This window comes from Pygocentrus nattereri, chromosome 10 (genome assembly GCF_015220715.1).
Source record: "Pygocentrus nattereri isolate fPygNat1 chromosome 10, fPygNat1.pri, whole genome shotgun sequence".
Classification (NCBI taxonomy): domain Eukaryota; kingdom Metazoa; phylum Chordata; class Actinopteri; order Characiformes; family Serrasalmidae; genus Pygocentrus; species Pygocentrus nattereri.
The window spans coordinates 6,792,214-6,814,612 of NC_051220.1; the positions used below are offsets into that span (position 1 = coordinate 6,792,214).

At 39.1% G+C, this 22,399-nt stretch overlaps 1 protein-coding gene across 5 annotated transcripts in view; it reads right to left on the minus strand.

Annotated features, from left to right (window-relative positions):
• Positions 1 to 10,548, minus strand: part of stac (SH3 and cysteine rich domain) — a 65,149-nt gene extending 54,601 nt beyond the window's left edge. For 4 of the 5 annotated variants that reach the window (XM_017707832.2, XM_017707830.2, XM_017707831.2 and 1 more), the window contains exon 1: positions 10,087 to 10,548. In XM_017707832.2, coding sequence (XP_017563321.1) covers positions 10,087 to 10,203 — 117 coding nt within the window. In that variant the 5' untranslated portion in view covers positions 10,204 to 10,548. The remainder of the gene's footprint in view (positions 1 to 10,086) is intronic. The other variant, XM_017707829.2, reaches the window with a different exon arrangement.
• Positions 10,549 to 22,399: the final 11,851 nt, after the last annotated feature.

The window sequence follows — 22,399 nt, forward strand, 5'->3', positions numbered from 1 at the left end:
ACATTCAACCAATGACTGTAGGCAAGTTTTTTCACATCCTGATGCTGTTTAGAAATGGAGAATATTGAAAGTAATATAGTCTGTATTTCAAGCGTTCTTGAATTATTCAATAATTTGTTACATGAGTCTTTATTCCTCTATTGGGCAGTCTGCCATTCTGAGTTCTAGAGTAGCTGCTAGTGGGGCATAATGTGCATTTTCCATGAGAATGTAAATGTCACTTTAGCCTCCCTGCTGCTCAGCCTATTTTACAGAGAACTGTGTTGAAAATTGAGCCCAATGCGCAAAATTGTGTAGCCATACAAGCTGTCTCTGTTTTGTCCTGGAGATTTCCAATTTCAGTGCTACTATTTTGTGTTTGCTCTCACATGACTGAATCACTGTTAGGTAATTATGAAGCCTGTTGCTGTGCTAGTTAAACTTATTAAGCCATGCAGCAGCCTTCCACGCACAGAAACGCTTATCTCAAGAAACATGAACAGTGGCTTGTGCCATTTTATTACTTTAACAAGAAGTGATTCGTAGGCTGTTCACATGAAATTTATTATATTTATAGCAAAAACTACCAAGCCATAACAACAATCGTTAGGAGCAAGAAAGTCAGCTTCTGACAAAGATTTCTGACCAGAAAGCATTTTTATTTTCTCCAGTTGGAGCAGAGGCACAGCTGGCATTACAATATAACTAGCCACGCTGAAACAAGCTGCCAGAGAAAGGAGCTGTAAGGTCTTCAATCTGTTAAGTGCATAGAGCAGCCTACACAATGCTAAAAATGGTGTTTTAATGTAAAGAAATGGTGTTCTAACTTAGAAAGTAAGTAACTTCAAATAAGAAGATGAAAATCAGATGACTTCAGATAAGAAGAAGTTCATGCACAGATTCTTGCTCTGTTAACTTACCAGTACAAGTTCAATTAACTCAAAAATATAAGGCAGCCTAGTATCTAACTTTTTTAAGTTCAACCATTAAATGTTTACAGTGTAGTATGTATTTACTACGAGATGACCGCATCTTGGGGCCACTGTTGATAAAAATAAAAATCGAGAATAAAGTCATAATATTTTGAGAAAAAAGAATGTTTTCAGAAAAAAAGTCCTAATATTTCAAAAAAGTGGTAGTATTATTGAGACAAAAGTTATTGAGAGAAAAAGTCATAATATTTTGAGAAAAAAGTCACAGTATTAAAGTGGCATTAATACTAGGAAAGATTGCAACATTCTGGCCAAAGGCATTGCAAAGGGAAGGCAGCACCTCTATGTGTTAAAATGACAAGCGTTGAGGACTCTGTCTCCCTGTCTCTCCTGGCACATCAGTACCAGCCTGTTATTAATATAAGAAAGAGCTGAAACCGCTGTGCAAGAAACTGTGTTGAGGGCATTAAGTTTCACAGACAATGATCAAAATGATCAATCCACAAAGAGACAGGAGCGAGTGGAACTCCAGCGTCAGAACAGGAACCGAGACCACCAACACATTATGGCAGCCCCCCCACAGTTAGCCCACTTTATCCTCGAAATATAAAAATTTTTTCTTTAAATATTACGACTGTACTCTCAAAATATTATGACTTTGTTCTCGAAATATTGCTATATTTTCCACTAAACATGACGACTTTTTCCGTGAAATATGACGACTTTTTTTTCTCAAAGTCTACTATTTTTATTTTTATAAACAGTGGCCCTAAAATGCCGTCTTAATTTACAAGCCATGATAGTATTATCAGTGGGTGGTGGCTGGCTTAGGGAGTGCGATTGGATGGTACACTGCACACACCTAGAACTATATGAAGTTTCCTTCACTAGCATGCTAGTGACAGGCTTCACACGTGTTTGCACATATTCCAGAATCTGTTTCTATAACTCTAATTATCGCCTATTGTGCGGGACAGGTGTTTCACATGAAAACAATTTTTGCATTTATATCAAACACGAACAGGTGCAACACTTAATACTGTTTGCTTCAGGGCCTGAGCTTGTTATTCCTCTTTTGATACTGCCAATGAGTGAACGGCCAATGAACATGCATGTGCAATGCCCTCTAAAACCAGTATCAAAAGGGCAGAGACCCTGAAAACAGACAAAGAATAACAACAAAACTAACAACTGCCTAAGGACCTTTAAAGCATACTTGCTATACGATTTCAGCAACCCAGACCTGGCTTAACCTCCACAGCCAATGGAACTCTGCCTTCAAATGTTCTTTTAGGACAGTTCTTAATCCTCGAATCTACAAGCACAGCATCTGCTGCACCGTACAATGAGATCATAAGTCATCAGATTAAAGATCTGCAATGTAATCTTATCTAGGTGAGAAAACAAGGTCCTCTAACACTATTCCCAGCCCCCTAATCAGGATCGTCTGGCTCATGCGTTCCACATGGACAATGCCACTGTTTGTATTAAGTTCATTTTCCATAAACAAAAGACCGCCATGCAGGGAAATAACAAATCTTCTACTTCTATTCAAACTCAATTTCTCCCCACTGTCAGCACCCAAACGCCTGTTCTGTGTTAGCCTCAAACAGCCTGCACCTCCACAGCGGAGGTGCCGGCTGATAAAAATCACATATTTTTGGCACAGGATTAGGTCTATTTCTTCTGTGTGTGTGCGAGCGAGAGGCACATTCTTCATCCTATTATTACCTGACAAGAGCAAAAGTGACAAAAAGAAAGCAAGCAGAGACTCGAAAACATTGACAGCCAGCAAATACAGCACTTAGGAATCCAAGTAGGAATTTTCACACATAAAATGATGGAAGTTCTGAAGTTTTAAATCCCACGTTTCACAAAACTATATTTTATAGCCCCAAAAAACTAGTATCAAAAACTAGAGATACATGCAGAAGTCACCAAACCTCTCCATGTGAGTGCTGATCTAAGACCAGTCTTTTATATTCTAACTCATACAGTTACTAAGGCAGGGAGGAACTAATTCTACAATACATCAGACTTGTAAATAAAGACTGGAGTTTATTGGCATATGGCATCTAGATATCAATAAGAAATTCTAACCCTAGATTAGCAGTCTTACTCTTAAATGTCTGATACATGCAACCGTTAGGGGTTATCTGATCTCATCTTGGCTTTGGGGCTGGATTATTCCTTGAAACAGCAAATGAAAGAACTACAAATTCAGGATTAAACGCATAATAAAAGCCAAAATACAATCAGATAACTGTTGAAAAAACAGAGAGAGAGATGAAAACAGGGACATGAAGAAGCACGTTAGCTGTATATCACTATCAGCAGATGTTTCCTCAAAATCTCACTTGACTGATATATAATGCTACACTGTTAGAACTAAAGGTTCTCTGCAGGTACATTTTTCGTTCATCAAGGTAAAAACAATGTTAATGTTCCCTCAAAGTTACAGCAGTGGTTTTAAGGTCCGATTGCAAACCTTATAAGTTTTTCCAGGTGAAAAGTTTGTATTTGTATCTTTTCATAACGAAATGATTTAAAAGAGAACAATGAAATAAAAAGCCTGGAGACGAGACGGGGTGTGTGGAGTCAGTACAACTTCAGTGGATTATGGTACAGTTATATTCCCCAATTAAAGATAACCCAGTGACAAGTGGGGGACTGCCCCAGTGACAGTTTACTACCTTTATTTCCAAGAGTATATGATTATTCATTGTTTTGCTTTAGATAAGAATCTATCAACACATGACCTTTAGGTTTTTTATAGGATTTTTAGACCCTGTCTAAAAATACAGTACATATAAATATAAATATATATTATACAGTAAATCTGTCTCCTTGTAGTTTGTATAAAGCACAGATCTAGCATGACATAAATACTCTATTCATCCACCTACAACAAGCACAGATCAAGCAAAGGTGCTGAAGTCAAGCAATGCTGTCTCCTCTCTCTTAGACAATCCGCAAGCCCCTAAATATATTAAACAAATACAAAGGGATTAGTTTAGTCTCAGCTGGTGTCACCAGAAAAAGCGTGATTTTACTCTGTATGTCTATTCAATAAACTAAGTGACAATTTCATGGTCATAGCGACAAATACTTTCCTAGTTAAGAGCTTAAATAACTATCCCTCGGTTTCTTCTTGATCACTAAGCTCCATCAAATCTAAAACTACATTACGCTCAACACTATATGTCCTTTTCACTGACATTAACTTACTGTCACCTTCAGTGGCTGCTGAACAATGTTAATTCGCATGATGGATTAAAAACAGAGACCCTCCCCCATATCTGATATGACTGGCTGACAAATTACTAGGTCTGATATGATTGGCTGAGTGGGGTGGTCCGTTTTTCACATTACACTGGTAAATACTGCAGTACGCTGTACTAGTGCAGCCCAGATCATGCCCTGCTATCACAATATGCTGTAAATTTGGAGATTTGAATAATAAACAACAATAAACAACATACATTGCAATAAACAACATACATTTATTGGTCAAGGGGGCCTAAATGGCCTAGAGATGTCCATGTATGTTAGGGCTGAAAGATTAATTGTTTTCTAATCAAAATCACAATTTAAGACTTTAAGACAATTTAAGAATTTTCAAATTGCAAGATCTGCAATTTTCTTTAATTATAGCCTACACAGTTCTTTTAGGTTCTTAAAAAAAGATGGTACTTTAGTAAAGACAGTCATTCTATACAGAGCCATGAACACTCAGACTCATTTGCATGCATAAAGAGTTCTCTGCAAGGTTAAATGGTTCTTCCATGGGAGAATGTGTCATATGTGGTTCTGTATAGCATTAAAAAGAGCTCTGATACTGTTACTTTGTTGCTTGTTAATGTCAAGCTTATTACAATAGCAGAACACATTGGTCCTATAGAGACCAAACTCTTTTCAAACAGGTTCTACATAGAACCGTATACAACACATTCTCCAACAATCTAAAGAACTATTTTACCATGCAGAGAACCTTTTATGCATGCAAATGGGTCTGAGTCCTTATGGCTCTATATAGAACCATTGTCTTTACTAAAGAACCCTAGAAGAACCATCTTTATTCAGTGTGTACAGTCGCAGAAATGTTGTCATCAGAAGCAACGAAACCTCCATGTGTTGTGACATCACAACCACAACTTACGTGCAGTTTGACACACTACATTCTGGGGTCGAGCCTCAAGCCAAAAAAGGTGGATGCTCTGGTCTTCATGGCCAAAAAAAACCAAACAAAAAAAAACAGGCCTGAATCTCAATTAAATAATAATAATAATAGTAATAATAATACTACTAATAATAAAATGTAAAATTTTAATAGCAGTCACAATATTACTATTAGCTGGAAAAATCTAAATTTTTTTTCTCAAATCATTCAGCCCTAATGTATGTAAGAATCAAAAACTGTTTCTTCCACATAACCATACAACCATCCCTAGAGATGACATTAGTGTCCTCGGCAAGAGCAACAGCCGCATGGGCAGGTTCAAACAGAAGCACTCTATTACCCACACAACAACTTAATGGAATGTGGAGACCTTATTTCACACTAAAAGCAATTTACTAGAGGCATTTCCGCATATCCCATGAATAATGCATCCCCCAATGATTAAACACATTGTTGTTGTAAATATCATATTATAGGGTTCTACTCTTACATTATGCAATGGCTAACCATCAGCACTCCACTATATTTATTCTACAGTACAAACAACAAGATCAGGTCTTGAGACATAGTCATAAGACTTTTAGTCAAAAAAAAAAGGGCACGGCTACTTGAGTATTCAGTTAATCGTACAAGGTCCCAGCATTCAACTTCTGAGATCACTGTGTGAGATCGGAGTGCTGCCAGGAACATGCTGTAAAGGGCTTGAATGTTGTGTTGCCACCTAATAACACCCACTAGAGTGTATATATTTTATTCCAGTTTTTGACATATTTGGAAATGCCCATCGTCTTTTACATTGTGTGTAAATTTCATGATTACTTGGAAAAAATGTTTTTATATATTATTTTTTATTATTCTATATTTCTAGTGTTTAGTGTATTTTAGTGTCTATTTAAATTCACACTTTTCCTGTTTACCGTCTATTTAATGTTATCGCTATACCATGAGGTCTGAGAGTAACACAATTTCAGTACACTGTATGTCCTGTACATATTGTAGTATTGACAATAAACCTGACTTGACTTTAAAAAACTACACTGACCTGCATTAAAAGTAAAGTAGTGAGGGACAAAGTAGAGGGACAATATGGAAAAACTGTATAATGATACCTCAAGATAATTTCATGGCACACGATATGCATCATGATATATAAAAAATTTGGAACAGCCAAAAAAGAAACTTAGGGTACTATATGCATATCATTGTTGTCAGAAGAAAACCTTGTCTCTCCATTTTTGACGTTTTTGACATAATTTGAAAATACCAATCACCCTTTACACTGTGTGTAAATTTCATGATGAATGCACCAAAAGAACGGCCCAAAATGACTTGGAAAAAGTCTGATTCCATTGGCTTACATTAAAAGTAAAGTAGGTTTTTCCTTCTCCTGTAAAGTTGTCATTTTGGAGATACAAGGTTTTCTTCCAACAACAGCAATATATTAAAAAAAACTATAATAATATTACCAGTAATAAACTACAATGTTTTTATTAGTGTTTTACAAACCACACTGCACAAAATCCAGGTAAAAAGGGCGGACTATACTCATTTTGTAACAAAACATATAGTTAGTCAGTATTAATTACTGACAAGATCCACAATATTGTCAGAAAAGCATACTGGGTCATAATTTATAACGTTAACGATAAAATATAGTCATACTGCCCACCTCTAATCTCAAAGTGCTTTAAGAAGTGATTTCATGTATGATAATCTGAGGAACAGATTATGATCATGAGCAAAAGAACTACTGCAAACAACAGAAAACCACTATGAAAAGGCTCCATATATATATATATATATATATATATATATATATATATATAAAAGCACACTCTTACATCAGGTCATCATGGTGATGAGTCTCATTTCAGATACCACAGACAGATATAATACATAATGAATTTAATCTTTACTGTGACTGTTTTTCTCTAAGAAAGCGGAACAGCAGTTAAAGAGGACCCCTTCCAAGTCGAGATGGAGTCTGTTTCAATAGCTCAGACTGAAACCTCCAGGGGTTATAGGCCCAGATACTGCACTCTAGAAGCCTGTATGTGTGGAAGTCTGTGTGTGGCTCTTGCGCCAAGCTCTTTAGAGTTTAACCAGACATTTAGTTATGATCCTGAAGTGGATTTCCATTGCCTTGCCTGAGGGCACTCACTGACAGAGATGCAGACAGTGACAGCTCCCTTCAAGTCAAAACAGACCACAGAGAGTGAATATCATAAAAGATACACTGACTGATGCAACACATACTGGAAAAATAAGATTCCCTGCCAATACGAACAGAATAAACTGACCATATGCACATCATTATATATAATATAAGAGGCCACTGGTGACCAACAGTCATGAAATATGAACAGGTGTCTGAAGTTAATGTAAAAGGTTATTACAAAGCAGAGCGGCAAATATGTGTCAGCAGACATTTAATGCAGGGCAGAAAGCGCAACTGGCAGAGGATTCTACAACTTCAGTGACCTGTCCGATATTTTAGGCCTAATTGTAGTAACTCAGGGCTAGAGATGACCCAGATAGTCGACGGAAGGCTGAAAAAAAGCAGACAAAATGCCAATACCAGTGACTAAACACATCCCACGACTCACCCACTGCACCACAAATCTGTCCAACTCGTCTTCTTCATTTACACATCACAAAAATGAAGAAAAAAAATCCCCCTCCGTGGCAAATTACGAACCGCATCACAGTCAAGTGGTTAGCTAAAGCTAAAAATGTAGACATCTTAAGCAGGATCCTCAAGCTCAACGTGAAAGATGAAACTTTGGTACCATTTTGGAAAGCACTGATCTCTCTTTTTAGACAGATGGGACAATTTCACACCCTTTATTTGAGCCAAACAGAGGAGTAGACATAACTGTGACCAGAGATCAGCAATGATTTACTCAGATACATGTCCGAATAATTTACTTATTTATGACAATACTTTGGTTTCTACTTTATGACAATATGTGAATTTATAGAGTTATTGAGATAAATTATGTCATGATACAATACAATATGCTTTTCTGAACGTATTGTGGATATTGTCAGTACTCATAGAACACTGACCAGCTGCATGTTGCTTTAAAAAGAGAGCAAAACTAGATGAGTTTAATTCAATTTAGTGCTAAAATGTGTGCCAAATATTGAATATAAATCAGTGCATGCGTAGTTTTTGATCATACTTTTTTAATGGTTCTTTTTTTTCTCAGTTCCAATTGATCAAAAATAAATGTTACATGAAAATTTCATCAAGTATTACAATATTATATTTTTGCCATATCGCCTAGATCTACTTCGACTCAAGTGGGTCATTGTTTTCAATTCTCTAATTGTATACTGTTCTGCTTTTCTGCTTCTCACACCTCTCACAAAAGGACCCCCAAAAGGAGAAAGTGCTGGATGCTGGATGTACTAGGAGGCTTCTCTGCAGATCTCAGGACTTGAGGAGCTTTTGGGCCTGATAACTTTTACTCTGCTTGGTTTTACTCCTTTCTGAGGCATAACTTCATTGAGGTAGCAGCACATTTACCTGAGCGTGGTCTGGAATACTCTGCGAAGGTACGCAAGTAACCTTCAGGTGATTTATACGGCTCCACCGGGAGGTATGTTACTCAGCACTGTGCTCACTCAAATTAAATGCAGATAAATGAAATGCAGGTAAGCTGCTCGTATTAGGGTCCCTGAAGTGTTGTTACCTTTTAGACACTGTAGGAGCTCAATCAATCACACTCTGATTCAAGTCGAGGGAAAAATCACTTGTTTTTAGGCTGTTAGCCTTTCTCCACAGCTTTAATTAAAAGCAGCATTAACTCACTAGCATCAACACATTCGCGGCTAAAATAAAACATACACATAACGAACAAAAATTAAGCAGGGTATCTTAACAGATGGTTATTTTTTTATGGTTTAAATTTAAGTTTATCAGTAATTCTTTGAAGGCCTAGACAGAATTTTGGTCTTGTGAAGCTTGTTGCTTTTCACTATAACTGAGTTTTACAGGCCTCTTTACACACACACCCCTTCTGAGCCACATCCCCGTCCGGGTCACAGGGGTGCTGGAGCTTATCCCAGCAGCCATCGGGCGAAGGTAAGATGCACCCTGGACAGGTCGCCAGTCCATCACAGGTCAAACAGACATACACATTCACACCTAGGGGCATTTTTTTATACTATGGGAGGAAATAGACACAGGAAGAACATGCAAACTCCACACAGAAAGAAGCCTGGCCGCCCGGCTGGGGAATCGAACCCAGGCCCTTCTTGCTGGGAGGTGATAGTGCTACCCACCGCACCACCATGCCGCCCCAGGCCTCTTTTACTATGATAAAATCCAAATTAAATATTTCACTGATAAACTAGATCACTAGCTACAGTATTTCAAGCAACTGTTTTTGCAGTAAGTCTTAAATGTAAGCGCTTTTCTCCTTAAAGGGGAACTCCAATTGTTCAAAATTTCCGCATAATTATGTGGCTAACACATCAACAAAATCATTCAGAGAGGTTTGGTGTGAAACATGTAAATTGAGAAACTTTCCAAGTCAGAACTGTTCACAGTGGTGATAGGAACCAGACGTCCGCCTCTAAAAGCCCCCTCACAGAATGCTACTACAAACACTGCCTGGTGTCTGAGACTTGTTTTATAATAGTTCTGTGATAAAGTTTTAGTCTAAAACGCATGTCATTTAATCTACTCACGGTGGAGGGATACATGAAGGCTGTTCTAAGGCAAAATAGTCCCCAAAAAAAGGTTCGCCACTATTTTACCATCAAAAACATTACATATAACTGTAACTATATTACTACTGTGAGGAAGTAGTAACGTTAGTCAGTACGTTTCACTACAAATTTCACATTAAGCTACTCGGAATTACTTTGTTTACATCTCAACCGACAAACAAATAGGAAAATTGTTATTAAAACCTCTCAAGAACAAAATTAGCACCGGAGAGCTAAAGTTGACGACCGTTAAAACCGTTAGAGTGGCGTAGCTACCTTGGACTCCTGCTGACTGACCGAGGACGGAGACTGAGGCAGGTCCGTAGCGTCCCCTTCATTCTCCTTACAGCCGACACAGTCGTCGCTCCCGGTCATGTTGGCCGGTGGGATCATTTCAGAAAGTCGGTCAAAGACAGTCTGTTGCTTCGCTGGACTTGGGTGGATGTTTACATGCTTAGTTTCAGTCCAACCTCGTCGTGGAAAAGAAACCTCGTCCGCAAGCAAATGAGCTCGCGCGCAAGAAACGTTACTCAGTTTACATTCGTGAGTCCTTGACTGAGGACTTGATTAAAGAGGAAAACAAACGAGAAAAACACACGATATACTCGAAATGCGGAGCTCTGCTGCGAAGAGCAAAGCCGAGGACCAGCCGAGCCCAGCGCAGCCTTCGCAAAGTGGTTTTCACCGAAAAAAATCCCGACTTTCTGTTACTTTGCCTCGCTCGCTCGACTGCTGTCCTCTCAGTACTCTCTCCGACTGATCTGATGGACGGAGCTGTCCGTCACAGAGAGGATTAGCCAATCATAGTTCGAGAGGGGAGGGGCCATATTGCTAGCCGCGCACTCTGCTACTGATCTGCTGCGACTGTCTGTCACGGAGCAGATTAGCCAATCAGCACTCGTGAGAGGCGGGGCCTGTGTCTGATCGATCCCCTATATATATGTGGGCTAGTGGCTTTTCCACTGTGTGCACTTTTTTTTTAAATGACCTGCGTTCACAGAATTGGACTTCTGCTCAAAACGTTTAGAGATCTGATCTGAACATTTGTAACTGTATTTTTTTTTCTATTATACTATTTATTTTTACCACATTGGTCTACAAAACAAATGATTTGGGATGCAATGCATCACATGCAGAGAGGAAAGGGAAACTATTTGTTCTGCATGTACATGTTTGTCTTCAGGACAGGAATACTACACTGATTCATTTCTCAAGGGTCTGATGTTAAGCACACAGACACACACACACACACACACACACACATATATCCCTCTCCAACACACACACCTTTCTCCTGCTATTGCCCTTGAAAGTGGGTGACTGCAGTCATTTTGTGACTTGAATTGTAAACAACAGACCCTCCAGCAGACTGAATGGAGATTTCTTTCAGTTTTTGACTACTGCTTACTCATCTAGATCAGGGGAACCCAGCCTCAGTCTAACACCTCTGATTACCCCCCAAACCTCAAGAGGCCCCCTCTCATCACTTCACAGCTCATGCGTCAGCTTTTGTTGTACTTACTGAAGAATTTACTGAACAATAAGTCTTAAATCAAGGCCTCTAGGATATTAAAGGGTCCATATTCAACATTTTATTGCATTTTATTTTGCTTCTGAGGCCCACTTGTGACATTCATGTGGGTTTATGTACCAAAAACAATGGTAATTCAACTTTTCGCAACCATTATAAAACCCCTCTTCATCTCTTACAATTAAACAGTTGTAAACTTTATAACTTCAGTGTTTTAAGGCAGGTACTAGATGGGTAAATGTAATTGTGTTTGTGTTTGTGACATCACAAAAACAGTGCACTAGAACAGACAGCTTTCAAAGCTTAATCGGAAGTTATGGACTGTATGGATTATATGAACTGGGGAGTGAATGGAACATTTAAAAACATTTCACATACTACTACATCAAACTCTTTTATTTAAAAAAGTGAAGAAAACTTGGTTTTCACGATGTGAGCATTTTTAAAATGCAGGTCTCAGGCTGGACAGTCAGTAGCCCTTAGATAATAATTCAGTCGCAACAAAAAGGAAGAATATCCATAGTCCCATGGTATTATAATATATTTCTATAGGTTCTGATTAAAACAGTATAAGCCACAGTCACGTCTCCATGCCGGTGCAGTTAGCAGACTAGCTAACTTGCTAATGATAAACAGCAATGCAACAAAGTGAACATTATTATAATAATTATAATAGATAATAATCATCTTACTCATGGGAATGTAGTGCTGCATCCTGAATCCAAAAAAGTAAAGGTGACTGGCGTGGCTGACGGCTGTGAGGTGGCTTGTGCGCAGCAACAGTAGCCAAGGAGCTAACATGGCAGTTTGCAAGCTGATTAACGTGAATAATTTGCCGACCATAAACAGCAACAACACAAAAATGAACATAATTGTATCAGTTAACTACACCAAGCAGCCATAACATAAACATTGATTACTTGTTTCTACACTCATTGTCCATTTTATCAGCTCCACTGACCATGTAGGTGCACTTTGTAGCTCTACAATTACAGACTGTAGTCCATCTGTTTCTCTGCATACTCTGTTAGATCCTGTTCTTCAGTGCTCAGGACCACCGCAGAGCTTGTATTATTTGCGTGGTGGATCATTTTTAGTGTTTAAACCCCTCAGTGCCACTGCTGGGCTGTGAATCTTCCACCAACCAAAATATCTGTCCGACTCTTTTAGACAGTAAGCAAGAAATATTAAAAGGATCCACAGGTAGACACTGTGAATGAGTGTTTTCTCCATTTTTGGAGGCTCATCCGTGCTGAAAAAGGACCATTGGAAACTATTAGGATTAAAGCCTACTGGTTTTTTGGCTTAATACATCCAATAGAGACCACTAGTTTCCTGTAGAACACCTTCGGATTTCATTAGGAAACCATGAAATGCGTTTTGAATCAGCCATTGGTCACCTGGTGAACCATCGGGATATTTTACATTGTGATGTCAACCCATTCAAAAAGCCAAAACACATAAAAACCCATCTAGAGACAACAGAAACACTTAATGGTTTGTATGAGTTTTCTCAGCAGGGAAGGTTATGGAGGGCCGCCACTGCAGAAGTCAATGCAGCTAAATCAGTCACGCCTATTGGTGGAGGAAACAATTTCACCCGCCAAAGTTCACCATAAATGAAGTCGTTCCAAATTTTTACATGCAAAATGTATTTCCTGAAAGAGTAAAATGTGAAATGAGTGTCATTTCACTCACAAAAAATTGCAGGTAAAAACAACTTCTTATTATTCCTATGTGACATCATTGCCATCATGTCATTCTGCGTGATTCAGAGCTGCCACACATCATCCACACTTGGTGTTCTCTCATTCCAGAACGTTCCTGCTCTATTTCTGGTGAAATCCACCGATCGGTCTCCTACAAATGTTGTTAAGACTCACATCCCGAAGGAAACCATGGGAAGACTTTAAGGAAAAATGGAGGAGCGAGAAAAGGGGAGAAAAAAGACTGTAATTTTCGCCCTGAGCTACCGCGTTTGAGGGAGACGTAATGGGCAAGAGAGACTGGGACTTAATTATAGAGGATAAAAGGTCTCTCCCTGGTCTGTGGGGCCAGGAGCACACACACACACACACTGCCATAAGCTTTCAGTATCACACAGTGATGTTGTGGACAGACTCCTCAGGTCTATTTCTCACCTGTTTTTCATCAAATTATCAGAGAAGAACTATGGATTAGGATATTACTTAAAGAGCAACTCCACCAAATTTTCAAAAAAACTCTTCATGATTAGATGGTTACGATGTAAACAAAGTCATTCAGAGGGGTTTGATGTGAAATAATCCATTGTAGAGAAACATACAAAGACAGAATTGTTCACAGTGGTAGTGATAGGAACCAAACATCTGAAGAGTTTCATGCCTCAAAAAGCAGAATGTTATTACCTGAAATGGTACTGAGTACACTGCCAAATGCCTGAAACATTGTTTTATTGGGTCCAACATATTGTATAAAACACACTTATAATTGTTAGGTAAAATAGTCCCTTCAAAAATACACACACACACACACGCACACACACACACACACACACAATCTAAACCGCTTATCCTTCTGGGTCATGGTGGGGAGCTGTTGCCTATCCCAGCTGTCATTGGGTGGAAGGCAGGATACACCTTAAACAGGTCTCCAGTTCATCGCAGGGCCCTTCAAAAATAAATGGGCTGTATTTGTACTGTAGACATTGTGACCCCTGGTTCCAGTAAATGCCACTGTAAGGAAATCTGTGTTGAAAGTTTCTCTAGAAGAGAGCATTTGACATCGAAGTAATGAATGTTTACATTTTAATGGCATTACAAAGTGGAATCCCAGATTTTTTGTTTAATTAATGTATCATATTAAATACAGTCTTTTGGTTATGTAATGCCGGGTAGCAATGATGAGGTGGACGCATACGCTGAGAGAAGCAAGATTTATCAGGGGCAAATCCATAATCAGGCTCTAGACAATCCAAGGTCAAAGAGCCAACACGGAGAGATGGAGGGACAGACCTAACAAAAAGGAAAACAGACTAAACACACAACTGAGACTAGAAGAACGAACACCATACAGTATCATATAATACAAAGACCAGCAACCTAACAGGGGAAAACACAGGGCTTAAATACAGGAACACGTAACAAGACACAGGTGGTTAACAAGAGGGTTTACAAGACATAGGTGAAAATGATCAAGGGCAGAGTCTAGAAACAAGGGGGCAGAACAGGGAAGAATCAAAACAACGAAGCACCCGTCGAAATGACATAACCCTCCATAGTTTATCGGTTATAGGTCCAGGTCCACAAAGGGCAGTGTCTGGGTCCGGACTGCCTATTAGTGACCTCTGCTCTAAGGCATCAGGCAATTAATACATAAGCATTTTGTGTACCTTTCTGGTAGTATTTAGAGGTATTGGACCCCTGGTTCCTATCACTGCCATTGTGCGTTATTCCGTGCGTTTTTCTAGAATGGTGAATTCTTTCAATAAAACAATCTGAAAGACTTTGCTGATTTCCTAACAGCTGAATCATGTTGACACTTTAAAATCAGGAATCTCCCTTTAAGATTTGTGCAGTTATGTGTTTCGACACACACACTTTTTGTTTGAAAGCATTTAGGCATCTTTGGTAAATCTGAAAAAAAAAACATTCAATCTTCAAGTAGCATCATCTACAATGCCTTTGAATAAAATCCTGAATTATTGATAGGTAAATTGAATTAAACCGCAATTAAAAAGAGATTAAAGAGAAACAAAAAGAAAACAAGCCTTTTCTGTTATCCATTGACTCTTGTGGGGATTTTCCATTTGCTGAAGGTTAAAATCACATGACCCAGATCTCTTCTTTAATTATGCTGTCAGTAAGATGGCCCATGATTTTATTTATATATTTATTCATTTTGCACATGAACAAGGTGAGGGTGCTCCAAAGGGTAATCACCCAGAGGTCAGGCCTCTTCAATTAATACCCCATTGAGATGAGATCTTTCATAATGAAAACTCAACACTGTAAGTAACGTCTCCACCAACGTTGCACAGGTAACCAGCACATATCAAGCTGGACCTTCTTTTTGAGTCAGTGAGTGTGATGCCAATATGTAATCTCACATGGTCTGAAAAACTCTAACGCCAACTCTGCTCCAACAGCTCTGACTTTTGAATTAATACCTTCGGCTTTTAAAGGGTGTCCAACATATTTTAGCAGGTTTTCAGTTTTAACAAACAAATCTTACATAATGCAGCTTGAAATTGGGGTTGCTGAAATTTTAAGCAGTGTATAATTGACAAGCATTCTTATACAATATAATGTTTTTTTTTTTTTTCATTTCAATTCTGTGGATATTTTTTATCAAACAAAATGTTTCATAATATGCTATGGTTCTGTGCAAAGGTTTAGGCACACTTTGCCAAATTACATATTGTGTTAAAATGAAACGTTGACATCTCTGCAGCAAACTATTTAAAAAAATATCATTTTTCTACTAATGCTAATGCGTGCTTACACTGTCATTAAGAAATGGCAATAAAGGGAAAAGTCAAGGCAGCATCCTGAAGACCAAGACGATTCTTAGATAGAACTGCTTGTATGCTGGCCAGTAAGGCAAAGCAAAGCCCCCATATGACAGCAAAGGACCTACAGGAAGGTTTAGTTGACAAAGGAGTGGTGGTGCACTGTTCTACTATGCAGTGTTATTTACACAAACATGACCTGCATGGAGAACTCATTATCACAATGACCTGAGCACGAAGGTCAACAGCTGTATGGAAGTATGGAAAACCATACAGATGTCTACAATGCAACTTTATTTACTACCCAAAACCCAAAAAAGTTTTAAATACGTAATGTCAGTAATTGAAATATGGAATAAAAAATACCTCTTTGGGGATTTTGTCTTATAACATCCTGGAAATACTCTACCATGAATAAATGGATTATACCCCTGTAAATGGATTAAAAAAAACATGTTTTAAAACCTTCTCAAAACAACATCTCCAGCATCAGGTAGCATATCCGCAGCCATTTAATGTAATTTAGCATAATGCAACATTTCTATAATGTTGCTTTTACAAGTTTTAAAAATGTCAGACATCTGATTCCTATCACTGACACTGTTAACAATTCTGTTTCTGTGGAACATTCCACATCAGACCACTCCGAACGACTTTATTTACATTTGAACCATTTAGTTATGCAGAATTTTTGAATATTCGGGGGGATTCTGCTTATATGTGACACGTGCATTTGAATGCAGTCCCCTGGGGCCTTTTGCCAGTTCTTACTTGCTAAAACGCTCGTGTCATTTTGCTTTATATATTAAAAGAAGGCAAGCTCAGGTCTCTATCTCGCCTGAACACACAAATCCAATCAACTAAGAAACAAAAGCAAATCTAATTCAAGCATTACAGGCTCATCTCACAGGAAAGCCTTAGACATTTTTGTTTGGAAAATCTGCCTCCTGATGATTTTCTCGCACTTCTTCAAACCTTCTGACCAGAAGGCCTCAGTGCAGTGCTATGGTAGATGGCCAAAAATCTCAAAATGCCATTTGTGTGTGGCTTGGAAAACATGACTGTGTATTGTGTCACAATTGGATACTGGAGAGATTCAGTACCGTGGAAAGAAACGTGAGCAGGCGTGTGTAGGTGTAGTGTAGTGCGCATTTGCTTGAACCCACTTAAGAGGTGCAGGAAAGTGGCCTCTAATGCACTCTAAGAGGCTTGAATACCGACAGTGCTGTTCAAAAGTTTGCAATCAACTGTCATTTTCATAGTTGTTATTTTCTTTAGTAATAACTTACACAGTTACAATTTATTTTTAGATGCTTATTCTGTTTTTTGAGCTTTATGGGAACAGCAGGAAGGTATTACATGACAAATAATACACTGTGAAGATCTATTTACAGATTTACATCAAACTATCTTGATTTTCAGCATCATACAGCTTTTTAGAACAATCCCCAGCTCTGTTCACCATTTTGGACACATCTAAAATGTCTTCATTTTTTCAATATTCCTTGAAATGATTTGAAACCTGTAAAATTTTAGAGAGGAACATGTGGGGAAAGCATTAGCTTTCCATATACTAATCAGCATTAGATAAACACTCTTTAGTGTTTGAGTTTTATGAGTTGTTATGGGCGACCTGCTCATGGCCTTTTACATTCAGTGCTTCGCGTCATATTTTAATGCTTACATCCCCACGGGCCTGGGATCAAGGCGACATGTTAGCAGCATGAGTTCATAAGAAAAGACACATGGAATTTGTCCTCCCACATAGAGCTTTTTCTTTGTGATTTGTGGCCTTGATTTATAGGACACCGCATTCATGGAAACTCCAACTTGCCATCGTATTACCCGCCTCATTTGTGTGACGGCTAGGGGGTCTTACGCTAGCCACACAAAACGTCATACAGATCACAAAACTTTATCTAATTTGCAGGCAAACTGGAGCACATTAACATCATACATGCATTTCAGTGAGACAGAAGGGAGACTTGGCTGTCTGTGACTAAAGGCAGCGGTATACTTGCTTTTAACACTACACAAGCAGCACTGTTCGCATACTCGCTCATGTAGCTGCTGTCTGTCTGGAGGGCTAAAAGTCCTCTCTTAAACCACACTGGCTTGTCTGTGCCACCATAGTAAAGACCTGGTTGTGGTTAAAGTGGGTTAAGAGAAGTTTTGGGGATGTGTTTACAGAAAAGATTTCAGTGACTATTGATTTCTGTTGTTAGCTTTGGAGCTCAAACGCTAAACTAAAGACTACAGACATGCTTCGGCTAACTACATCAGGGTAAGTGGGAAATGTGATTTTTTTGGCAGATTTGTTCCCTTAATCAACAAATTAAGGAAGTATAAGAAAGAACAATATGTTCCCTACCTGCTTTATATATGGAAGCCTAGGCTATAGACTCCTTGTTGGTTATTTAAGAGGGGAAATAAGCATGGCTGGCTATTATTTAGCATGACAGTGCTTCACGCATATTGTTGTGGCAGGTAAAAGGCTGTTTACAATTGGACTCATCTTTATAAATTTTAAAAGTGGACCTACATATCAGATTTGTGACTTCTGGTTCATGTTGGATTAGCTTGTGAACTGTAAAACAGAACATCGCTCCCAATTATATGCAGATTCATTAGCGAAATGGTCCAAATGTTCATCTACAGAAATATCGACCATTTCAACCGTAATTCACTTATGAAAAGAAATAAGTAAAACAAAGAAACAAAAAATAAATACAATGTTAGATGACCAAGACAACGTGAAGTGATTGTGAGGCATCAGGCCTATCTCGAGAAGTGAAATGACATTATATCTATATATAAATTAAGATATGGCATATACTTTTCATATTCAGAGTGTTTTATGCTCATTATATGATTATTTAACTTATTGTAGATGTGTTATATGGTGGAAGTCCTTTAACCAATAAATATTTTTAAAAATAGACTAGATTTCAGCTAATTTCACTTGTCAAGATTACTTTTTTTTTACCACCGTTGCTCCCAGAAGGAGCTTCCATCCCTGGTTAAGACCGGATAATGCTAAGAATCATCACAGAGCTTTTCCCTAATCTGTCTTCAACCCCAAGCAACACAATCCAGGATTGGCCAGCATAGGGCTGGGTTCAGCCAAAAGCCATTTGGTTTCCAGTGCATCCCACTCCGAACTGAAACACTGACCTGTGCCTAAGCAGGTGACTCCAATGAAAATGGCAATTTCAGCTTGATGCTGGAGGGCTGTGCTCATCTTCTCATCAACGTACTGTTAAACAACAGCGCATTCCAATAAACCAAAGGAACCCAATGAATTCCTTTCCTTTCAACTTGAGTGCATCATTTCCGGGTTTTGCTATATTAAGCATGTGCGAATGATGTGTAGAAGCAATTGTGACTCGCTTTCTGTTTTTCCATTCTCACAAACATGTCCTATTCCACACTGAATATTTCATGCTATCACACAAAGGTGTGATTGAGGGCTTCTCCTAACCATGAGCTGTTCTGTCTTTTCGAGTATGCAACGTATTTCAAGCCTTGATTGAGCAAACGGGGGTGCACATGGACTTCCTTTAATATTCTACTTTATTTAGATGGGTTGATATGTATATTTACTACTTAATCATTTACTTACATCGCTTATTAGGGGGCAGTCTTAGGCTGGAGGTTAGGGAACCAGCCTTGTGACTGGAAGGTCGTCAGCTCGATCCCCTGAGCCAGCAGTACATGACTGAGGTGTCCTTGAGCAAGGCACCTAACTCCCAACTGCTCCCCGGGCGCTGAGGATAGGGCTGCCCACCGCTCTGGCCAAGTGTGCACACTGCCCGCTAGTGTGTGTATGTGTCTTCACTAGTGTGTGTGTGGTGTTGCAATGCATGGATGGGTTAAATGCGTAGGTGAAATCTCCCCTTCGTGGGACTCATAAGGGTCACTTAATCTAAGCAATGATGGTCAGTTATTGGTCAAAAGAGTTTGCCAAAATTGTGTCCCTTGCTTGTTCAAAACAAAAACAAAACAATAATAATTTGTCATGGTTTACTATTATTATTAGTAGTAGTAGCAGTAGCATTAGTAATAATTGTATCAGTAGTATTTTTATATTTTCTTCTTGTTATTTAGAAAAAGATGATTAAAAGCCAGTTAAGATGGAATCAAATTTACCACTTATCAAAAATGTCTAAGTATTTTGGCCCACAAGTGATAAACAGTCAAACTGCAGAAACACTGAGCATTAGCCGGCATTAGGTCAAATAAATGATTACTTATTACTGTTTTTATGTCCTCCTATAAAGAGCAGCACTTATGAGTCTGAAGCAAGTGCTTTCAATTTTCCATTACTGTACTCCATAACTGTACAATTTAGTCATTTAGAAACAAATCATAAAAGCTCCCCAAGATGTGCTGAAATCTTTCCAGAAGCTAATAACACGCACACACACACACACACACACACACACACACAAACATACACCCATGCCAGTGATGTCATTTTACACTACTGGCTTTCAGCACAGCTCAAAGACTAAACAATGTCACTCTGCTATTTGGTGAGGTGAAGTGGACGTCCTTGGGTGCTAATGGCTCTGCTTCCAAATGGAGGGCACAGCATGAACATGAAGCAAATAACTGAAAACTATAATCAGGGCCTTCTGCTCATAAGATTTTATATTCACAGTTGTAGGCAAACGTTTGAACACACTGGGACAAATTCAATGTTTTCTTGATTTTCTAAGTGAAAATATTTTATATTGACAAAAGTATTCGCTCGTCTGCCTTCACACGCATATGAACTTGAGTGACATCCCAGTCTTAATCCATAGGGTTTAATATGATGTCGGCCCACCCTTTGCAGCTATAACAGCTTCAACTCTTCTGCGTAGGCTTTCCACAAGGTTTAGGAATGTGTTTATGGGATTTTTTTTGACCGTTCTTCCAGAAGTCCATTTGTGAGGTGATGACTGATGTTTGACGAGAAGGCCTGGCTCACAGTCTCCGCTCTAATTCATCTCAAAGGTGTTCTATCGGGTTGAGGTCAGGACTCTGTGTAGGCCAGTCAAGTTCTTCCACACCAAACTCACTCATCCATGTCTTTATTGACCTTGCTTTGTGCACTGGTGCACAGTCATGTTGGAACAGGAAGGGGCCGCCCGCAAACTGTTCCCACAAAGTTGGGAGCATGAAATTGTTCAAAATCTCTTGGTGCTGAAGCATTAAGAGTTCCTTTCACTGGAACTAAGGGGCCGAGCCCAACTCCTGAAAAACAACCCCACACCATAATCCCACCTCCACCAAACTTTACACTTGGCACAATGCAGTCAGACAAGCAGCGTTCTCCTGGCAACCACCAAACCCAGACTCGTCCATCAGATTGCCAGATGGAGAAGTGTGATTCGTCACTCCAGAGAACACCTCTCCACTGCTATAGAGTCCAGTGGCGGCTCTTTACACCACTGCATTCAACACTTTGCATTGTGCTTGGAGATGTAAGGCTTGGAAACCCATTCCATGAAGCTCTTTATGCTGTTCTTGAGCTAATCTGATGACCACATGAAGTTTGGAGGTCTGTAGTGATTGACTCTGCAGAAAGTTGGCAACCTCTGCGCAAGCTGTCATTTCCAAGCTTATCCCAGCAGTCAGTGGGTGGAAGGCAGGATGCTCGATTACTATTAATCTATTTCACATTGTCGCCTCAGAGCAAGAAGAGCCTGGGTTTGATTCCCTGGTTGGGTGATCAGGGTCTTCTCTATGTGGAGTTTGTACATTCTTCCTGTGTCTGAATGGGCCTCCTCCCACAGTTAGACTGTGTATGTCTGTCTGTCTGCCCCGTAATGGACTGGACCTGTCCAGGGTGTTGCCTGCCTTCCACCAAATGAGCGCTGGGATAGGCTGTGTGATTCCAAAATGAAGAGCCATGATTCTTACAATTGTCTATATACAGTCATATTGATTGAGGTTTGAACGACAAAGGTAAAAAGTAACAGAAATCAATTGTTTCTTATGAATAACATTATGAAAATAATTAATAAAATTAAAATAGTCATTATGAACTCACCGGCCACTTTATTATATTCGAAATATATAAATATTATTAAAAACCTCACCCTTGTAGCTTCACCTGGCTTGTGCACAGTTGGAGACTTTAGCTCATCTGTTGATGTTCAATTCGCATTAATCGTCCTGTTGCCCTTCATCAGTGTGGTCTCTGACCACAGAACTGTTGTTGGCTTTTTGGGTGGCGGTCCACTCTCAACCTAGCAGTGACACTGACCACTGCACAACGTACACTACCACGTCAGTATAACTGCTGTACTGAGAGTGATGGATTAGAGGGGAGCTGATAAACAGATGGACTGCATTCTGTAATTGTGCACCTTTACTGTGGAAGCACAAGGTAGGTAGGTGTTTCTAATAAAGTGGCCAGTTAGCGGACACATAAAGTAGGTGTTTCTAATACTGTATACAGTGAGCGGATATACAGGGTAGGTTTTCTAATAAAGAGGCCAATGAGTGGAAGCGCAAGGTAGGTGTTTCTAAGGAAGTGGCCAGTGAGTGGAAGCACAAGGCGGGTGTTTCTAATAAAG